Here is a 22,299-nt window from a genome sequence, read left to right as displayed (position 1 = left end):
CAAATTCGCTTACGGGATACAGTTACGAGTATACGACTTTTGAGTTACAAGCTTTCGCAAAAGCCACTACAACATCACAACAAATGTAGTACAAGAAAAAAAATTATGTAAGTATATATACTATAACGGTTCATTTAGCGACTGATGCTCACATAAGTATCAACAATAGATTAGACGTCAAGCAATCAATCGATTATCGCTATCAATACGAGGAAGTATAGATTTGTATGTACTAGTTACTAGTTATATAACTATAAGTTCGTTGGAGTTGAGAGTTACGCCACCAATTTTACAAAAAAAAACAAAGAATTAAGACAAGACAGTATAACTTTTCAACCGAAAACAATGTGAAAACGTTTACAAGTGTTTTTGTGTATTTTTTTTTTTTGTAATAAGAAATAGACAGCTTCAAGTAGTTAGATGAAAGAACAACAACAACGAGAGGATTTTGAAAGTTTTGTTTTAATTTTTGTTTTTGTTTACGCATTGCGTACGTACAAATTCGCAAGAAAGTTATTGTAAGAATTCAAGAATTTTTTTAATGTTTGTGGAAGTTTTGTTTTTGTACGAGTCTTGAAGTGAGTGCTACCAGAAGAGCTTGCCTGCGTAGTGAGTTTTTGTAAACAGAAATTTTTATTATTTTTTTTTTGTTTTTGTAGTGAAAATTAATTTCAAATATGTATTTCTTTTATATGGAAAATTTTACTATATTTTTGTTGTATTTTTTGCTCGTTGTATTTTTTTCTACTTTTCATTGTTTTAGATTATCTTTCGGTTTTCGGGGCTACTGTAGTTTTTGTTATATAAGGGTAAAATGTTTGAAGTAATAAATATGTACTAACGTGATAATTGAAAATCAAAATCATAAAAATAATAATAAAATATATGTTTATATATATATATTTTGTTGGTTCTCATATTATTCTTATTTATCGTTCAAAAAAGGATGTGGTTTCGGGCGGTATATCGGAAAAAGAAAATTATAATCAAATATCATTTTGTAGTTAATTTTGGAAAGTGAATAAATTTCGAAAAAACAGCACAACTGACGAAGAACTCCGGAAATTTTTCGGTGAAAGTAAAAGAGACTGGGAAATTATTAGTAAAAGGTAAGTTGAAAGTTAGGAAATTAGGAATAGAAATTATTATTATTATTTTTTTTATACAAAGAAAGCACTTTTTCGTGGTATTAAAATGGTTGATCATAGCAGTCTGTAAAATATAAAGAATAATGTGCTGCATTAGTTTTAAGCCGAACTCTGAGAATAGTTCCAAGAAAAAAACTGTTGCAGAGCTTTTGGCCGAGTGTTCGGTAGCTTTATTAGAGTTTTAAGCTTGTTTGTTTCATCTTTTACAACAATGTCGAACACATTTATAAGAAAAAAACTCTTACAGAGCTTTCGGCCGTGTGTTCGGTAACTTTATTAGAGCTTTATGCTCGTTTGTTTCATCTTTTACAACAATGTCGTTCTAGCGCCAATTTTCCCTTAATATTCCATAAATTGAGCCAACGAAACTTTGTGCGATCTAATGATTGCCTCGTTTAGAAATTCGGTTCGGTAGCTTTATTAGAGCTTTAAGTTCTTTTGTTTCATTGTTTACAACAATACTTTGTGCGATCTAAAGATTGGTTCATTTAGAGGCTTCGACTCACCGTATTGTTTCAAAGAGAAAGTATGAAACGTTTGTTTTGGCCTTGTAAAACCAATCCACGCTATCTTGAACTTGTATCTGTACAGTTTTCTACAAAATGCCTCCAGGTTTTCTATTAATTTATTTTCGAGAATAGAGTTTTCTAAATATCAAACGCTACTTTTGATATTAGAGACTATTAATGGATTGATATTATCCAAGAACTATTTCTGCAGAGCTTATACAAGAAGCTATTTCACAACATGTGTTTTTGTATATTCGAAAATTATTTAAGTAAAGGATAGAATTGAAGCTTGTGTGATCGACTATGTAAGTTCTCAAGAGTTATTTGATGATTCAAGAACTGTTTCTTGAGAACTTATCCAAAGACCTATTTCATGATAAAATTTTCAATATAGGAAAATTACTTTAATAGAGAATAAAAGTGAAGCTTGCGTTTTCGACTAAACAGTCTGAATTGTGACCTCGTTCCATATAAAATTGTTTTTTTTTTCGATATGTTGCGTCTTAGTAGCACTTAAAATCGGTCGAAAATAGAGATTTGCTAAAAACCGTATATTTTCTATGCATAACTTGAAGCTTCTAAACTTTTTTCATAAAGTACACTACTAACGAAACACCGTTTTTTGTAGTCTTAAAGCCTCGAGCAACTTCGTTGAAAGCTTAAACAGTTATATTTATTGCTCATATATGATAAATGTATAATAAAGTTCTTTATAAGTCAAAAACTAACAATTTCTCTACATTTGAGCAGTCATATGACACACTTATGTAACACATATATCAAGTATATAATGTACGAAACATTTATTTACTTATCTTTTACGACTACCACGATCTACACCAAATTAAACACCATTTACTTCGAAAGTACTCAAATTTTTTTTAAGAAAATTAAAAAAACATTTAACTAAATACATAGAAAAATTAAAGCAAATAAAAACATTTATTTAGTAAAAACATAAAAATCAAATAAAAATGTATAGAAAGTGTGAAAAATTGTCGGAGATGTCCCCAAATGTGTTGTAATTATTTCCGCTTTTTGCAAATTAAATGAAAATCAAAGTAAAAATTAAAATACTAAGCTCTGGCTGCAGACGGTGGTTTGCTTGAAGCGCTTGAGTAAAATGTTTGACGAAGCGAGAGGAGACAGTTATTTACATATGTATTGAGAGCGCATGGTTGAGAAGATATACCTAAAAATGGATGGAGAACCTATAGGCGTACATATGTAATATATTAACTGTTTTTCTATATACAAATGGTCGTTGGATGGTCGGGTGGACTCAAGCAAAGCATGGTTGGTTGGTGGTTGGTTGATTGGTTGGTTTATTGGCTTGTTTGGCTAGCATTATCATAAATATAAATATAAAGCGGAAATGTATTACAACACGTATTTGGCCACTTCTCCCCAGAGTTCTTGTGTGTAAAAATTTATTTCGAGGATTTCTACAGCACACCTGCCGCCTGGTCATATCGCTTATTGCCCATTCCCAAACATGGTTATTGGTTCGTTTTTCATTTTTATTTCATATATATTTTTTAGTAAGATATTTTATTAGCTTTTATGTTTTTGCAAAGCATCAACACTTGAACGTTTATCGCACGTGCTGTGTGTACAATTGGATTAATAGAAAAGTAATTAGTATAAATTCAATATATATATATATTAGTTGTTCAATTTCTAGCTATTAGTTCAACATTGACAATATTTCGATATTGTTCCACATTGCATCTCTTGGCTGACTAGTGAAAAACAAAAATTAATACACAGTTTACGAAAAAGAAGTACTTTTAAGACACATAAATTATAATAACAATTTGAAAAATATTTTTGTTTTGGAAAAGTGGTTAACAACATAATTTTTATAGATTTTAATAAGAAAAAATTTACATAAAATATTTTGTAAAAACTTTGAATACTTTAAAAATGAAAAAAAATATATATTTTTTTTAAATTGGTTAATTTTTATATGAATTTTTCTAACAAAATTTCTTATACATTTTTGAAAAGAGCTTTTTTTTTCAAAATTTTTGTTTTGCAATTGCTTAGAAATTTTTTTAAAGAAATTTTTTAAGAGTTTTTAAAACAATTTTTACATTTAAAAAAATATTTTTATATAAAATTTAAATTTAAATTTTTTCGAAAAGTGAATGATGTTTTGTTTAAACTGTGGACTTTTATAAAAAAAAATCTTATACATATTTGGAAAGAATTTCTTTTATTTTTTTTCGAAAAGTGGATAATAATTTTTTTTTGTTAATTTTTGTTTTGATTTTTTTTAAATATTAAAATAAAATTTGTAATATACATATGTACAAATATTTTTATAAAATATTTCAAATTTGTTTGTTTTTGGAAAAGTGAATAATATTTTTTTGATTACAGAAGTTTTTAAAAAAAATTTACAATTTTTCGAAAAGTGGATGATATTTTGTTTAAATTGTGAACTTTTGTAAAAAAATGTTTATAGATTTGTGTAAAGAAATTTAGTTAATTTATTTTTTTTTCGAAAAGTTAATAATAATTTTTTTAATAGATTTTGTTAAACAAAGTTAAGTTTTTTTTAATATTAAGAAAAAATTTTTTAATATTGTTACAAAGATTTTTATACAAAATTTTACATTTATTTTTGCTGGAAAGTGGAGTATATGTTTTTTAATTACAGAATTCCGTAAAAAGAGTTCATCTAGACTTTTGAAAAGAGAATTTTTTTTTTTTTTCGAAAAGAGAATAATATTTTTTTTATAGATTTTGGTAAAAATAAATTTGTTACATTTTTGAAAAATTTAAAAAATTATCACTTTTTAAAAATATTTTTACATAAAATTGTACTTTTGTTAGAAAGACAGCAAATATTTTTTTAATTGTAATTTTTTTAAAAAACTCTTGTAAGTTTTTGAAAAAAAAATAATTATTAAAAGAAGTTATTATTTATTAAAAAAATTATTTATTAAATTATGTATTAAAAATTAAAAAATATTTATTAATATTTTTTCCAAACATTATTTATTAATTTTTTTTTTGATTGTGAATAATACATTTTTTGAAATTTTTTTTACATTTTAATTATTTTTCTTATTGCAAAAATGCTTAGAAGTTTTATAATAGATTTTTGTAAAAAAAATGATTTTTATAAATATTTGTAATATTTTTTTTGGAAAATTGATTATTTAATTTTCTCATTAATTTTCGAAAAGAAACTTTTCCACGATTTGTCCACAATTTTTTTTACAGTTTATAATAAATTTAATTTAATTTTAAGAATTTTGGTAATATTTTTAAATATTTATTTTAATTTTTTTTTTAGAAAAGTGTATAAGAAAATTTGTTTTATGTATATTTGTAAAACAAACTTTTATAGATTTTTGAAATTATTATTTTTTTATTGAAAAATTTATAATAATGGTTTTTAAAATTTTTGTAAGAAAAAAAATTGGATTTTGAAAAATTTTTTTTTTTTTTAAATAGACCTTTGTCGAGAAATACGTTTCTCTGAAATAATAAAACTTAAAATAAATAAAAATAAATTTAAAATTAATTGACAACATTTATTGAGAGAAATAAAATAAAACACAGAAAATACGCAAAATTACGATGATGAAAAATCATATGTACAGTTGTAGGTTCAGAACTGAGAATTTCTTAAGCGGCGGGTTTCCAGGCTTGTTAGCTGCCATTTGTTTAGAACAAATGGATCTTAGGTGTTTGCCTCAAAAGCAACATTTATTGCAGCAATTAAGTAAGAAAAGTTCGTATATAATTCCTTATATGCAAATACCGATCGTTAAAATAACATTTCACGCTCCAACGGTAATGTTTTGCAGAGAATACCTCACTGCGGCGGTTCAAAAGTAAGAATATGCAAATTATTTAGAAATGTGTGTGTGGGAAAACTTGAAGCACATTAAAAATAACGCAAGGTTTGTATATTCAAACAGTTAGAAACTTTATATATGTATCAAAAGAGGACTTCAAAACAACACATACATATATATTTATATATAAGTAGATATTTATTACGTTCTCATGGCCATTTCGCAAAACGCTCCAGCCGGTAATGCAAATGAAGCAGCAGTTCAGAAGCAACGCGTAAACGACACTCTTAGATATATATGTATATATACGGTATATATGTATTTAAAAAATGGCTGGCGTTGTAAAAACACAGCAACAACGAAACACACATATCGAACATCATTTCAAAAAGATATGGCAACGCATATGCTAACGTACGCATGTATGTATGTATGCTTGACACCCTACAACTCTTACGTCACTAACATTAAACGTTGAAAATTCGTAATGGAAATGTAAGCGGCCATTAAAACGGTACTTGCAAGTATATAGTATATGTATATTCATATAGTTAAATATTTGATAAAAACATTTTGCATTTATTTACAGCGCGCATTTTTTTGCGAGTTTTGCCAATTTTCAAAATGGTGGCAATTTTCTTGCAGCATGGATAGTTAGAAGAAAGTATGACAATAAGAAGTTAACAAATCGATAGTTTAGTTGTTTTTTTTTAAGTAAAAGTAATATAATGGTTTTGCCATATTTATCGCACAACAAACACAACAAAGCCGAGAAACATCAATTTCAACATGTAGGCATGTATTGTATGTATGTATGTATATCTTGTCCAATGCGTTCTTAAACATGGAATACTTATTTGTAGTTGTTTGCACTACTTTTTTTTTTGTTGTTTTTGTAGTCATAAAGCAGCGTATAATAGTAAAATAAGTGATAAAAGTGATTGACTATTTGACTGTGATGACTGAGGCAGTAATTTACAGCGTTCATTGTGGATTTTAATGTCTTAAGCGATAAGATTAATTTGTTGGTTTTTGATTATTTTGTTTCGGTTTTAATGAAGTAAAATTATCGATTTTTAAGCTATTTAAGGTTTATTAAAGCGCTAAGTTGTATTATTTGGTACGAAAGTTTCTTGTTTTCATTAAAATAACTGATCTCTATTATATGTTGCTCAGAAAGTAACTCTTTTTAAAATAGTGGCATAAGCTTTAATAGAAAAAACAAGCTTAAGTTGTGTTTTGTGAGCTTTTTATAATAATATAGAGCTTTTTGACCTTTCGAAAAATTTTTGTCATTATTAGCTATAACTTTTGTTGTATGAGGCTCAGAAAGTCTCTCTGTTTAAAAGATTGGTATAAACTTTAATAGAAAATACAAAGCTTAGGTTGCTGAACTTTTTGTAGTAATATAGAGTTTAGATTTTATAAGTTTGAAGTTTATTTGTTTGACCTTCTTATCTCTTACTTTTCTTTTATGAGGCTCAGAAAGTCAGCCTCTTTACAACAAGGAGATAAGCTTTTGAGTATAGAGATTTAGGTATTTTTAACGAGCTTTTTGCTTTAATATAAAGCTTAATTATTATTCGTAATATTTCGATAATATTATCTCTTATTTTGGAGGGCAGAATAGACCTAAGGTAGCTGTGCAATCTTCGTCTATCTATCTTTCTCTTTTATTTGAAAATTTTCCACAATAAACGAGTTCTTTGATCAGCTATAAGAGAGTTTTCTATAGTTAACCTAACAGCATGTGGAGCTTTATGAAAATGGGCTTTAAGTATCGTAAGTATTGCCACTTAATCACTTGAAAGAAGAAGAAGGAAAAAGCAATACCAAAACCTACAACAGTGGTTCAAATTTTTGGTTATTTTAGGTGTTAAGGCTGAACCTCAAAACTAGATTTGACAAAGAAATTCGCTAACAAGATCGTTTAGATTCCTAAAAGTTAAAAAACCTGTGTAGGCAATTGATTTTGATTTCAAAAGGCATGATACCAATGGTGTCTCAAAATTAGCTTCAGGAAAGCGGTGCAGTCAAGAGGGAAGTGTCAAAATAACTCGTCTTCTTTCAAATATATTTTTTGATATATATGAATGATTAGTAGTCGCATTAATGAGAAACGCCAAGATTAGAGAAACCTAGCCGAAGCAACATCACGGAATCTTATTATTCGCAATGGGAAGAGGCGTCTTCAGCACATCAAAAAATCTGCTGAGGTGGTGGTTTCTGACATAAAAAAGTTCCTATGGATGACTGAGAGTATGAAACTCAATGCTTTTAATTTAAATTTCGCCAAAGTGGGACATTTATGAAGAAAAAGGCCGAAAAGCTTGGCTTTCTTGCAGTTATATTCACCTTTCTGCCTTTGGAAGCAACAGCAGCCACGCTTCATAGATAAGTAGTATACAGTGATCAGTTAGGAACCCTAAAACTAAGGAAAACTTGATGAAACAAGGGATTTATTGGAGCTTTGAAATGTATTTAATCTCCTTACATGCTGAAAGGTACAGCCGAATGAACTGGCTGATGAGCTCTCTCCGCAGCATCCACTAAAATTTTAGGACTTGAACCCTTTATCGGGGTTGGTCCTCTTAGTATAAAGAAGCTGCTCCGTAAGGAAGAAGGACAAATTGCTAATGAGGGTTATTGCCGGTTCTGCCACAGGGAGCCTGAAACCTCAGAACAACTGCTAACTGACTGCATAGCAGTTCGTAGAAGCAGGATAAAGGCGCTTGGCTTCCAAATAAAGCTTTCAAATAGAGATTACATCTCCTCATATACTTTATCTTTATCTAAACGCTGGAGCTAGGTGAGTATTTGCGATTTAGTAAAGATTACAATAGACCTAAGATCGCGGTGTAGTTTTCGTCTATTTAAGACTCGCACTTAAGAGTATGCCAATTGATTAACTTATGTTAGGTTATACTGGCGGGCTGTCACGCCATACATAGACACCTAATAGTCTTTAGTAATGCCAGTTGGAGGCTCAGTTTAATTCGAGGTGAATTATCATCAATCAGTTTTAGTCACTGGCGTATTTTCTCTACTGTAGCTTCTTCTCTTGGGCACAGAACTTTAACCTTAAAGTTTTAAAACCCGATTTTTATACGTTCAAAGTTGTCCTAAATATTTAATTTGGACTTTATGCTTTGGGAGATTAAACTCCCCATATGAATTTATTTGTAATACCACTTAGACGCTTAAATAAACCAATTTAATATATCGGTCAAGATTTTTCGTTAAACCTCAAATAAATTTATCGCTTAAGAGTGTGACTTATGAATATGTATATATGTGAATATATAGTTAATGTTAAGTACTTAAAAAAATTAATGCGATGACTTTGCTTAAAATTTATGTGAAACCCAAGAGAATTCAAAGAATGAGAAACTTAACGAACAAAACACAATTAAATAAGAAACAAACTTAATATAATATTGAGAAAATAGCAATAATAAATACAAATAATAGAATATAAAAAATTACTGACAACAACAAAAACATTTTCGCTTCCAAAAGGGACTTACTAAAGTTGTAGTTAAATATTATTCGGTTATTCTTTGGCCAGAAGAGGTATACATACGTAGGTTTCAAAATATATATATGTAAATATAGTATATAGTAGATTGAAAAAATTGGCGCAAGTTACCAGAGCTCTTTAACTTACCCGCGCAGCGAAGCTGGTGTTCGGTTTCTCGAGTAGCTCCCACAAGTACTTTTGATATTCGGCGCATTTGCCTTCGCCGAACTCCTCCTCGTCGCGTTGACGCAACGACTCAGCCTCTTTGCGCATTTCCTCGTGTACGTTCTCTTTGCGCTGATGGTACTTGTGCTGACAGCAGGACTCCAGATACAGCTCATCAACTCCCCAGTACTCGAGATCATCACTAAATGCCAGTACGCACATCTCGTCGACGATGTGCAATTTGCCAGTGCGATAGAAATTTAATATGGAACTAAAACTTTTCGGATGCCGATCGAAGAAGTACTCGTTGTCGACGATTGAATAATCATCGCATAGCTCAATGATCGCTTCGTGTGTGGTACATTCACGTAGACGTCCTAAACGTGTGTGCGGCAGTCGTTCGAGCGTACGCCAGAGCACCTCATGCTTAACGCCGCCAACATTGATGGAGACGCGACTATTCATTTGTTTCGATTGCGCTATCATAAAGGGTTCGGGTGGCGGTATGGAGGACATGGATCTGGAATGTGCGCGTTGCAATGCGCCCGCACCCATGCTGCCGTGCAGATGGGAAGTTGTCGGATTCGAATGTGTCGGTGATGGTATCGGGAATGGTGCATATCGTACTTCTTTGCCAACAGCGCCGGTACTGCCAGCACCGGTGCTGGCACCGCTAATGCCGACGATATTTTGACTACCAGCGCCGACCATGCCGCCGACACCGCCGATACCGCCATTGCCCATAGGACCGCCGGCAGTGTGCGTGGTTGTGGCGGATGCGCCAGTAATGCTGCCGCCATCAGCATAGTCCAGGTTTCCAATGCTGCCGCCACCTCCGCCGCCGCCGGCGATATTGTTGAGATTGCGTTGACTGATATTGATGCCGGCTGCCGCAGCAGCAGCTGTGTCATTGTTATAAGCAAGATTGCCAGTTGTTGGGACAGCTCCAGTGCCGCAACCAAATGAACTAGCTCCACCGGTTCCCATCGCTCGGCCCCAATCGACATTACCGCTTGGATCGTAGTAGGCTTGATTATCGTTGTTGTCGCTCGGTTCGTGTGTGACGTCGATTCCGATGCCGATACCGATGCCGTAACCTTGCGCTTGGATGTGACCGATGTTGCCAATGGCACCGGTCGATCCAGTTGCCGGGTTGCGCCCAAGCGTTTCGGCTTCAATCCAGTTGCTGGTCTGCTGTTGTTGTTGCTGTTGCAATAATTGTTGTTGTTGCTGCTGTTGCTGCAATTGCAATTGTTGTTGTTGTTGTAGCTGTAGATCACGTTGAGACTGTTGCGATTTTTGCTGTTGCTGTTGTTGTTGTTGGCTAGCAGCCTGTCCACCATGCAATTGTCCGACCATTTGCATACCTCCATTATTAAATTGGGGCGGTGTTGCATCACCCGTTTCCCAGCGTACCGTATCACGGTCTCTATCGCGTTCGCCGACCATAAGTCCGCCACTGTAACAAATATTGAAAAAATTCTCATAAAGTTCCCTTTGATGTTTATGTATGGAATATATTTAGTATTTAGGAGTGAATATCTGGGCTCTTCTCGAAACGGGTTAATACGAAAGCGATTGTCTGAAGTAATGCAAGAATTTCTTCTACCGCATTTGTTTTATATTTATAGAAAGCACGGATTATTGTTAGAAGTGTCTTTGACCGAGATTTCAGGTCTTTATGTATTAATATTTCATACCACTGGCTTTCAAAATAATTTTTAGCTTTAACCCCTGTTACGGAGTTTGAGAAAAGACGTGTTGGGAATTCGATACTCTCGTTAACTCATTTAACTCTGAAGAGACATACTTGAGAGTGTATGAGACTTGTAACTCCCAGAAAGAAACGTCGAAGATCTTATAAAGTATATATAAATGAACAAGATTCTGAGTCGACTTAGCCATCCGTTTGCCTGTTTATATGCGAACTAGTCTCTCAGTTTTCCAGATATCGATCTGAATTTTGCACATTGCCTTTTCTACCCAAGAAACTGCATATTTGTCCGAACGGACGACATAGGATCAGTATTTGATATAGCTGCCATACAAACTGATCAATCCTTGTATGTAAAACTTTTTTATTTCAGAAGATATCTTTACTAATGGAGGAGGATGGAGCCATGTGTAGAAGTTTACACAAGTGAGGAAAGTTCTCTGATTGCCATTCACTTGGGAGTGACCAGAAAAGATTATTTTACATATGGCTCAAGCTCACTACTTCCCGTTTTAGACCAAGTATTCTCTGGGTAGTCGAAAAATATCCGTTTGAAGGCGAGCTAAAGTGAAAAGGCGACACATCCCCTACTGAGGGTTGTACACTGGGTTTGGAACTCGACACGTAAAAAATCCTTCCAATGAAAAGAAGAAAACCGCCGTCCAAGAAATGCGATGGATGGGACAAGGAATGAGGCGAGTAGATTCTTGTGGCATTTACTACAGTGGCCATATAAAGGAGCGCAAATTCGATGTGGGATTCGTGGTTCGTCTAGCCACAATCCCCATAAAAGCGAAGTTCTTCAACATATCGCTGATTTGCGCACTCGCCCCGACGGGAATAAAGAACAAGATATCTTCACAAAATTTATCATGGAATCTCTTGTATAATGCAATTATATTCTGCGAACAAATTGTTCAGATAGAGCCTTATATCATATATCTGCCTTAAAAATCAAAATACAGATCTTTTATACCCCTTAATGATATAGAAAATGCTCCACTGAAAGGTATTATAGCTTAAGTGCTATATATTAATATTTTTGTTGAGAGGAGAAGTGACATTATGATCTTTCAATATAACTTTATACTTGTTACCAATTTAAATAAAGCACATATCTTAGTATAAAGATTAAGCTTGAAAGTAGAATTATATATAGATAATACTTTCTCACATCGGTAATATACGCATTCAAGAAATCAATAATAAATTCACGCAAAGTAAACTTACCGCTACATTGCATCAATTTTGTTATTATAGTCTCACAATTTCAAATGAATGAATTTTTTCACTTCTTTACGGTTACTGCTTCAAAATTGATGCAAATTATATATTTGCAACTGTTTAGGATCCCAATTCAAATGCGTTTCCAACACCCAAATACACAGGTGTAATAACGGTATTATCGACTTTGCAACTACTTATTTGTGTTGAGCAGCGGCCACTCCTCATGTCTTTTGTTCCTTTAATCACAGCTTATTGAGTTCCTCTAACTTCTACTCGTACTCGTATCTATGTATGTGTATGTAGACGTCTGTCCGTTGAATGCGCTGTCAGTCAACTATTCATACTAAATCGCCTTCGCGCTTCTCGCATTTAACTATCACAACGGAGGAGCGTATTATAATTTTTGGCAGCTTATCAATGTGGATAGCACTTAATGATGACATTCAAATCAGTAGATATATACATATATCGGGGTGTATGTATGCTAGCGGTTTTATATGTAGGTGTATCTGAAAGAAAGAGGAGAATAAATTGTATAGATAAATATTGGGTCACGTTTTTTAATGAAATGTTGTGCTTATTGTTGGTATATATTAATAATTACATATTTTTTGTATGTACTTATTTATATGTTTTTCGAGTTTTATGATGATTTTATGCCACTTTTATAGTGCTTGATTAGAATGCCAAATATATATTATATTTATGTCAACGGTGACATTTATTTGAATGCGAGATAATCTTATTGATTTTAATAACAAATGGCATTTATTTCGAAGAAAACTACTCTCGGTTTGGCAATTTTTTGCTTCGAATTGAAATAAAATAATGTATATAAATTTTAAAAATCAACGAAAAACACGTGATTATATCCAAGTTTACAACAGCACGGCAGTCGTTCTTCCTTTTCACTATTTGGCGTCAAATGGAGATTCCAAGTGTAGCCAGGTCTTCCTCGACCTGCTCTTTCCAACGGAGTGCAGGTCTTCCTCTTCCTTTGCTTCTCCCGGCGGGTGCTGTGTCGTTTACTCTCAGAGCTAATATATTTTCATCCACGATATTCGCCGTCGATAATGCGCAAAGGAACATAAAACTTCCGTACAACCTTTCTTTCGAAAAATCGTATCGTCGACTGATCAGATGTTGTCATCGTCCATGACTCTGCGCCATAAAGCAGGACGGGAATATGGACTGACTTATAGAGTTTGGTCTTTGTTCGTCGACAGAGGACCTTACTTCTCAATTGCCTACTCAGAGTGTTAATACTGTTTCCAAGATAGACGGAATTATCTACGACTTCAAAGTTACGACTGCCAACAGCGACGTGGGAGCCAAGTCGCGAGTTCGATAACTGTTTGTTTGATATCAGGAGATATTTCGTCTTGCTTTCGTTCACTTCACTTCCTTATCCAGTCTGCAGAAAGTACACCAAATTCTAAGATTTGGCGCATGGTGAATATCTGATCACATGTTTATTTTCTGGGATGGTTCGCCTTTTCACTTTGGCTCGCCTTCAAACAGACAGTTTTTGGCTACCCAGAGGATTCTTGATCTAGGATCGAAAGTCGTGAGCTGCTTGAACCATATGTTAAAGAATTGTTTCTGACCACACCCGGCTGAATGTTAGTCAAAAACGTTCCTCACTTGTCTGAATTTCTACGCAACCCCAAAATAAAAGAGGCTCATTATTATTATCAATATATTGAAGTGTGGCCATTCGTAAGCCGAAGTAGTCCATCAGATTGCAGCACTTGTTATAGTAACTTTTCAAATTGATTTTTGCTTGAAAATACATTTTCTGGGTACTCTCACGTGGCCGGGTCATTCATCTGGCAGCTACATTGCAGAAAGTTATGGCATTTAGAAAGGTTGGAGGTTATGAAAGGGGAGGAAGAAAAGAAGAGGTCTCTTATATTGATCTAATACCATTAATATTTGCATACAAATTTAATTTTCTATTTAGATTTTAGAACCGGTAGTCAATCATCACTATATTAGAAATGCAACTGAATGGACACCACTGCGTATCAGCAATATTTTATTTGAATAATTCATCATACGAGTTGAAACCACACATACACATAAGTTTAGGCACATCTGCGATTGCAAAGTTAGTCTGAATTCGCCAAATGCTATATAGTATATATATTTATATAATTCTCGAAGGTATATGTGACTTTCCGACAAATTTGTGAAATAAGCAAAAAACTGCTGACTTCTTAAATATTTATAAGCAAATGCATTTGCATACGTGCGCTCAAATAAAAAATTCACTTCCTAAGTATGCAAGTGTGAGTGCAGCGTACGATTTTATGCAATCTTTTAGTGGAAGTAACTGACCAGTGCGCTTTCTCAAGTGCCATGTAGGAAATTTTTGAATTTTTTTAAAATATTTTTATGTTATAAAATTTGCCAAACTTGCTCTAAATAACAAAAAATGAGTGTAAATAACTATTTACTTAAACAAAAAAATAAATATATGTTTTTAAATCACAAAAACTTGTTTTTAATTTTTCCTACTGACATGCTCAAATAATACATTATATGCAGCCAGATTGCTTAGCTCAACAGAATAGCTGATGCCATGAGTGCGCTTAATAAAATAGCATATGCAAATGCTTTTAAGGTAAAATGTTGCAGCGCAATTGTGCTAAGCTTCTCAGAAACATTGTCAGTCGCAAAATGATAAGCCAACGAAGTCCGTCAAAGGTTAAGGAAAACTGTAAACTGCTAAAATATGTTGGTAATCAAGCTAAAATGTAAGCTAAATGCACAACCTGTACACGAAACCATGAGCGAATAGACATGATTTGACACACACACACACATAAATACATACATATGTATATGCAAATATTGTGTACAAGTATGCGCCTGTACGTGTGTGATAAACTGACAGCTTAGGTGCGATTTGGGCTGGACGCTCATTTATAACTGTGTACAATGGCAGTTAAGTAATAACAATGTTTTGCTCGCCAAGCCTGGCGGTGGCCTGGTGGTGAGTACCGACAATGAACGGAAACAACACGAAACTAACAATTGGGCGTTGCACTTCCGTTACAAAATGGAGCAAAGCTATTCGTATTTACGGCTACTCATTTACAAATTCACAAGGTTAACATAACTGCAAACAATAATTCTTGCCAGCGCTAACATATACAGTCTGTTGTTGTACATATGTACACAAAAATTTAAGCTCATTGAAGCGCGAAAATTCCTTTACAAAACTACAAAGTACTTGGTCACGAACCAACGGTCATAAATAGATTAACCTCTAAGGGGGGTTTAGGGTTAGACGTTTTAAAAATTCGAGATATATTTTCAAATAAAAAAGTTTTTCATACAAGGATATGATTTTGATCAGTCAGTTTGTATTGCAGCTATATGTTATATTTGGCCGATCCGAACAATATATTCCGAGATTGTAGAGCAGTCTTGGGTAATGCTTTGTGTCGACTTTCGTGAAGTTATCTTGCCAAATAAAAAAGTTGTCCATACAAGGACATGATTTTGATCGGCCAGTTTGTATGAAAGCTATATGCTAGAGTGCTCCGATTTTAACAAATTCCGCAAATATTATAGCGCTGTCTTAGAAAATAATTCATCGAAAATTTTGTGAAGATAGCTTTTCAAATAAAAAAGTTTTTCATAGAAGGACATGATTTTAATTGGTCAATTTGTATGACAGCGATATGATATAGTGGTGGGATTTGAACATTATATTCGGAGATTATAGCGTGAACTTAAGAAAATTATTTGTGAGCAATTTCCTGCAGATATCTTGACAACTGAAAGAGTTTTTCATGCAAGGACTTCAATTTGATTGTTCCGCTTGTATGGCAGCTATATGATATAGTGCTTCGATCACAAAAATTTCTTCACAGATTATAGAGTTGGTCTTTGCCATAATTTGTTTCAAATTTCATGAAGATATCTTTTTAAATAAAAAAGTTTTCCATACAAGGACTTGAATATGATAGCTCCGCTTGTATGACAGCTATATGATATAGTGTTTCGATCTAAACAAATTCCTCGAATATTATAGCGCTGCCTTTAGAAATAATCCATGGAAAATTTCGTGAAGATATCTTGTTAAATAAAAAAGTTTTCCATACAAAGACTTGATTTTGAACGATCAGTTTGTATGGCAGCTATATCCTACAATGATCCGATTAGAGAGAAAAGGTCGTGTGCAAAGTTGCAGACTCATATCTCGAAAACTGAGTGAGTAGTTTGTGTATATACAGACAGACTTCGTAGTTCAAACTTACTCAGGGTATAAAAACGCTGTCCTAACTCTATTTCCCACTTTAATAACTAAAAATCACCACAGTTTAGTGCAACAACAAATATATGCTGGTAATTTAAGCTCAGTAGCGTCCAAGTTTTCGCTGTAACATTGTTCTTTTCATTATTATTATTGTTTGTGTAATGCCTCAAACCACTGACAGACTCTCCAAACACTCCACCCCTCTTCAGTGTCTATTCTTATTATTATTATCGAACAATCTCTCAAGCACTTTTCAAGCTGTGATTGTTATGGCTTTGGCAAATTATAGCTGCGATTAACCACAGGCGACCTTCACTCTTATCTACAGTCTCAAGTGTGTACTGGTATTATGTACACGTGTATATTATACATATATGTATGTATGTATATACCAGCAACACTTGTACATAAATATTTTAAGCTTTTGGTCAATAATTTTGAATGTTCTTCGCTGAAGCCATAGTAGGCAGCCAATCAACCTACTTGACTGGCAGTGCCAACGTCAATCAGGCTGAAAGCACCTAGACAGTTTGTATTACCTATTAAAGAATAACAGTAATAAACGTAACAACAATAATAGCAAAAGCACAGTTAGATTTCCGTTGTACAATAAGCAATTTCATTTGAATTTTCATAGTTATTGCAGCTTGGCTTTTTCAAGTAGAGAAAATTTGAGAAATTCGATGTGTTGTGTTTGCTGGCCCACGTGTTATTGGTAAATCGGCATAAGCGTCAGTAAAGCACTCTTGTCATGGCTCTTAGATTTGCTTGTCTTTAATGGCCCAAGTTTGGTTTCAGTTAGTTTTTAGTTAGTTCATGGCAACATTAATATTGCTTTAGTATATGGATACGTACTGGAGTGGTCGTAATGGTATTATTTGTTCTGACGGTTAAAATAATTGATTAATTTCTGTGGTATTTTAATTAGAAAATGTTGCATACAATTGTTTGCAACTGCCAGTTTCTTTGGTGAATTATTATTTAGAAAATCGTTTTCGTAATCAGGTCATGTTAATTACTAATCCACAATTTTACCCGCGACATTTGGAAGAGAACTTTTGAAAGAGTTTTTTTTTTTCATTTTAAAGTTATGTTTAGAAACACATATACATACTTTCTATAAGAAATACATCAGAGTATTGTGTTTGATGAATTTTTCTACTGTAATCATATATAGTATATGTATAGAATTTGACCAAAACAAGACCGTGAAGCTAGTTATTGAAAAAGTTCATTGCCAAAGTCATATAATATTTTTTCCATCATCAGAAAATATCCAAATTTACGAATATATTCCATTTGTTATTCCATATGGCGAGGTTTATTAGGGTATCCTTTATTTCTCAAATTGATTGCTTTTTATGCCCTGAACAGGGTATATTAAATTTGCCATGAAGTTTGTAACACCCAGAAGGTACCTTTATAAAGTATATATATAAATGATCAGCATTGGATAAGGTTTTTTATCCTAAGCAATTGCAGAAGCTCCGAAGAAATTCGGACCACTATTGTGTATAGTTTTAAATGGCAACTAAACTAAACGATCAGACTTAAAATGTTGTATGGAACACTTTTTTATTTAACAAAGTATCGTCACAAAATTTAGCACTGATTATTTTCTAATGAAACGCCACAATCTCCGCTTATATTGCTCGGATCGGTCTACCATAGCATATAGTTGCCATACAAACTGATAGATCAAAAACATGTCCTTGTATGGAAAGCTTTTTTATTTGAAAAGGTATCGTCACGAAATTTAGCACAGAGTATTTCCAAAAGATATGTAATAATATGTGGGAAAAATTGTTCAACTAGGGTCACAACAACGCATAGCTGCTATACAAACCGACCGAACACAACCTATTTCTTGTATAGAAGGATATGCTAGCTTAAGTGTAATCGAAGTTAATAAGTTTGTTGTGAGTTATTTTTATATTTTTTGTTTTTTTTTTATTTTTTATTTATTTTTTTTTTTTTTTAAGTTTCACTTATTACCTTAAAAACAAGGAAGTAACGTAGCTCTTTATTTTCAATTTAAATTATATTTATTTTCCCATGTGGATAATATGGGCTGTTTTGATAATATACACGGAGCAAGTAAAAAATATAATCCTTTAATAGTTGTACAAATATACACAAATATTAAATATGTACATCAAATGATCTAAGCATTCATACAAGTGATTTATGCATTTTGTGTTGCTCATACGACATGGTGTACTATATAAATATTGTACATTTGATGCATAGTTTTAACTACGTATAACTTTTGAAGGAAAGTTTTAACGAAAAAAGTAATTAAACGCGTTTTTAGAGTGGAAATTTTGCATTAGTATATCACTACTTCAAAGTTGTAAATTCATGTGATTTGGAGATGAAAAATTTTAACAAAAAGACAAAAAATCTTATAATAGATTGTCAAAAAAAAATCTTATATAGTTGGCGCTGAAAGCGCGTAGATACCTTTTTGGAAAGCTCATTTCACGCGCTAACACGTGTTTGATTGATTGTCGTTTCTTTTAAGTAGTTCGTGGTTTATAGCGTCGCAAACATGGAGCAAAATAAAGTATATTTTACAGACTACTACGAAACAAAAAACAAATAAAATATGGACCCGATACATTTCCATTTCCACCGCACAACGATGGTTTCAACGTTTTCGCTCTGGTGTACTGCTCCGGAAGGCCTGTCGTCGAAAATTCGCTGAATTGGTAAAGAGACAATGGTCAAGAGCTCAGTCATCAAAATCAATTAAAAAAAATCAATAAAAATACCAAGACCTTTTTGACAACCCATTATATGGTATTGACAAATTTAGATGCAGACGAGTATACTTGTATATGATTAAACAAAAAACTTGAATTAAGTAGCATTTTTCGCAATAAAATTCGACATTGTCACAACAATTAGGTAAAAAATATGGTAATATCAGTAGAGTCAATTAATCTTTCCATTGGAAATATATTTAATACTGAAGCCGAATTGGATAAGAATGGAACTTTTTCCATAAGTTGACTCTTTGCCATGATACAGGCTTTTTGTTTACAATTAACTTTATGTGTTTCTACAGTTTTCTTTTTCATTCTCTTTTGCATGCACCCTATACATTATAATCGTTAGAATTAATCACAGGCTTTGATTTGCTGTTACGATTTTGTTTCAAAAAGCAAAATTTTGATGATAACAATTTTAGATAATTTTAGACAAATATAGATATTATGAATTTGGATTATAAAAAGATATAATGAGCTTTTATAATAAAAACGGTAATAATAGTTCCTCTAATATGTTTGCTACAAATAATATTTTTCAAAGTTTATAGTGCTGTAAGACTAAGATGAAAAATCATAAAGATTCTGTAGGGTATGGTTATGGTAACTATTTATCGTTTATATGAGAAAGTCCCACTACAACTGTGTCTTTCAGTTTATAGTTAGGCCTTTCTTTTAAAAGAGAATTGGTTTGAGAGACATATCATTTTGAATTAAGTGCTAAATATCGTCAAGACCACATGACGGAATGCAAAATTGCTGACATTAATAATATGTATGAACATCTTAAACTCCAGAATTGGCTCTCAGCGTCTTTTACGTGTTCTGAGACCTGCTATGTAGAAAGAATACTTAGCACACTCAGAATTGTTGTGTTTTGGGAACAGAAATTATATTCGTGATTCATGGCAGGTCATTGCAGCAACAAAAAGTGATAGTCTTAGCGAAAAAGTATAGTTGAACAATTTTATTTCAAAAATGTGTACAAAAGACCTTGATAGTTACGGGATTGATAAGGATATTCGGCTGGCTAAAAATATTGACATTTGCACCGAATAACCCAGATCTCAAAACTAAGCTTCAACTGAGTTATTCTTGTTGATTATTTCAATAGATGAGTTGAGCCAGCACCTCCCCGGGCTTTTGATGAGCTCAAGCCATATATAGTTAAGAAAATTTTCGTTCCAGCTATTAAAATTCGCGCCAAGCGCCGACATTCTAAATGATGACTACTCCTCTTGGACCTAGCAACTGAACTCCATCTGGTATCGCTAACAACCAAAATTGGTTTAGGCGTGCCTTATTGATTTACCAGATTAACTTAACCTAACCATGAAGATTGACCAATACAGCTTTATTCAAAAATTTGCTGAAATAAATTATAATAGTGAAATAGATTATAATAGTGAAATTATCAAAAATTCAAAGGCCTTAGAAAGCGATTGATGGAGCACTGCGTAGAATAATAAGATTAGAAAATCGATTACATTTTGTAAAGAGGATATCGTCTCTTCATTTTTATGACATAAAAAGTAAACTATGAAGAAAGTACAAATGATCCAGCGGCTTTGCCACAAGGTCAATAAAATTTTATGAAAATTCTCAACAATAAAATTTGACTTTCCTAAGTTTATTGAAATTGTTTTATCAGCTTTTCAATTTTTTTGTTTTTTATTGTTATTCAAAGTTTATCCACAAACAAAGCCCAGCCACTTGAAGCGCCACACATGTATGACGTCATCGTCGTGCATATCTCTGCGTTTTCTGGTTGAGTGCGCACATGCTTTGTTGTGAAGTAGTGGAACATGGTTTTGCCTAAGAAGTAACAAAGAACAAAGCGAAGGCTTGACCTTCAGCTGATAGCTGTTGTCTACAGCAAGCTTTAACACACACGCACACACACACGAGCAAACGATTTTAGGAGAAACGGAAACACAGTAAATTGTTGACCATAGATATTGCGGGCAATGCCAGTGTTGCATAGCCATAGTTTATTGTCTTCGCATACCTTTAAGCACCTTCGAAGACAATGCAAATGCTATTAGTTGCCGCGCATCTACATACGTAACGGTATATATATTCTAATAAAAAGCGGTGAAAAATGATTACTGCCAAGTACTTCTTAGTGCTGCTCAAGTGTGTAGGCAAGTGCTTGCCACTGGATATATGCATATTGCATGAGAGACTACTTGTTGAGTTGGGAAGTTGTTTGCGGCACACAAACACACGCATACTATTTATGTATTTATATATATGTATATGTGTGTATGTGTTTGCACTTTCCTCAAGTCCACTTACGGCCATGCAAACACTAATATACCTGCCTGTGCATGTGTGTGCGCTTTCTTGTGCATTTTCTAACAACCTCGATGACCTCGCTCCATTTTCTGCGCCAGCAAATGCGAGTATACTCACTTCAAGACACACACACACACACCTGCGCTTGGGGCGCGTGTTCATTTGGCATTTAAAAATGTGGAATACACACACTCTTATTGCCAGAGCGCGCCTTAGACCAGCTAGTGCCGAGACCTCGAAGTTAAAGGTGGGTAAATGCTTACCAACACACACATATGTACATACAGTCGCACATGCCACAGGTTCACAGTGGTAAGGGGGCACGGTAAGTGAGGCAGCGAAAGTGATTGAATAAAGGTGCAGCGTGCGAAAGTAAATTGAACAATTCAATAAATTGTCAAACAACTGCAACAAAAATTGTTTAGAAATTACAAAAACAAAGGAAAACTAAAAAATATGTTGTTTACTATACCAACTACCCTTCACAAATACGAAATTTTGTATGGTGGCTATATGTCTAAGTGCACCGATCTGTACAATTTGTTCAGAAACTGTAGCTTTGCCTTGAAAAATTATTACTGCTAAATTTCGTGCGGATATCTCCTCAAATAAAAAGTTTTCCATATAAGAATTTTACTTTTATGGTTCAGTTTGTATGGATGCTATATGCTATAGTAGTCCGATTTGAGCAATATATCCGAGTATTGTGCAGTTATCTTTGGCGGTAATCTGTGCCGAATTTCGTGACGATATCTTGTCAAATGAAAAAGTTGTCCTTACAAGGACCTATTTTTGATGGTTCAGTTTGTATGGCAGCTACATGCTATAGCGCACCGATCTAAACAATTCCTTGGAAGATTAT

At 33.1% G+C, this 22,299-nt stretch overlaps 1 protein-coding gene across 11 annotated transcripts in view; it reads right to left on the bottom strand.

Annotated features, from left to right (window-relative positions):
• LOC126763101 (potassium voltage-gated channel protein Shab) overlaps positions 1-22,299 on the bottom strand; it is a 225,180-nt gene that overhangs the window by 84,251 nt on the left and 118,630 nt on the right. For all 11 annotated transcript variants that reach the window (XM_050480311.1, XM_050480319.1, XM_050480310.1 and 8 more), the window contains exons 4-5: positions 12,102-12,607; positions 9,140-10,616 (exon numbers count right to left, since the gene is read on the bottom strand). In XM_050480311.1, coding sequence (XP_050336268.1) covers positions 9,140-10,606 — 1,467 coding nt within the window. In that variant the 5' untranslated portion in view covers positions 10,607-10,616; positions 12,102-12,607. The remainder of the gene's footprint in view (positions 1-9,139; positions 10,617-12,101; positions 12,608-22,299) is intronic.

This window comes from Bactrocera neohumeralis, chromosome 6, assembly GCF_024586455.1.
Source record: "Bactrocera neohumeralis isolate Rockhampton chromosome 6, APGP_CSIRO_Bneo_wtdbg2-racon-allhic-juicebox.fasta_v2, whole genome shotgun sequence".
In the NCBI taxonomy this organism is placed as follows: domain Eukaryota; kingdom Metazoa; phylum Arthropoda; class Insecta; order Diptera; family Tephritidae; genus Bactrocera; species Bactrocera neohumeralis.
Note: the sequence above shows the minus strand (reverse complement) of the source record. Positions and strands in the feature narration are given on the sequence as shown.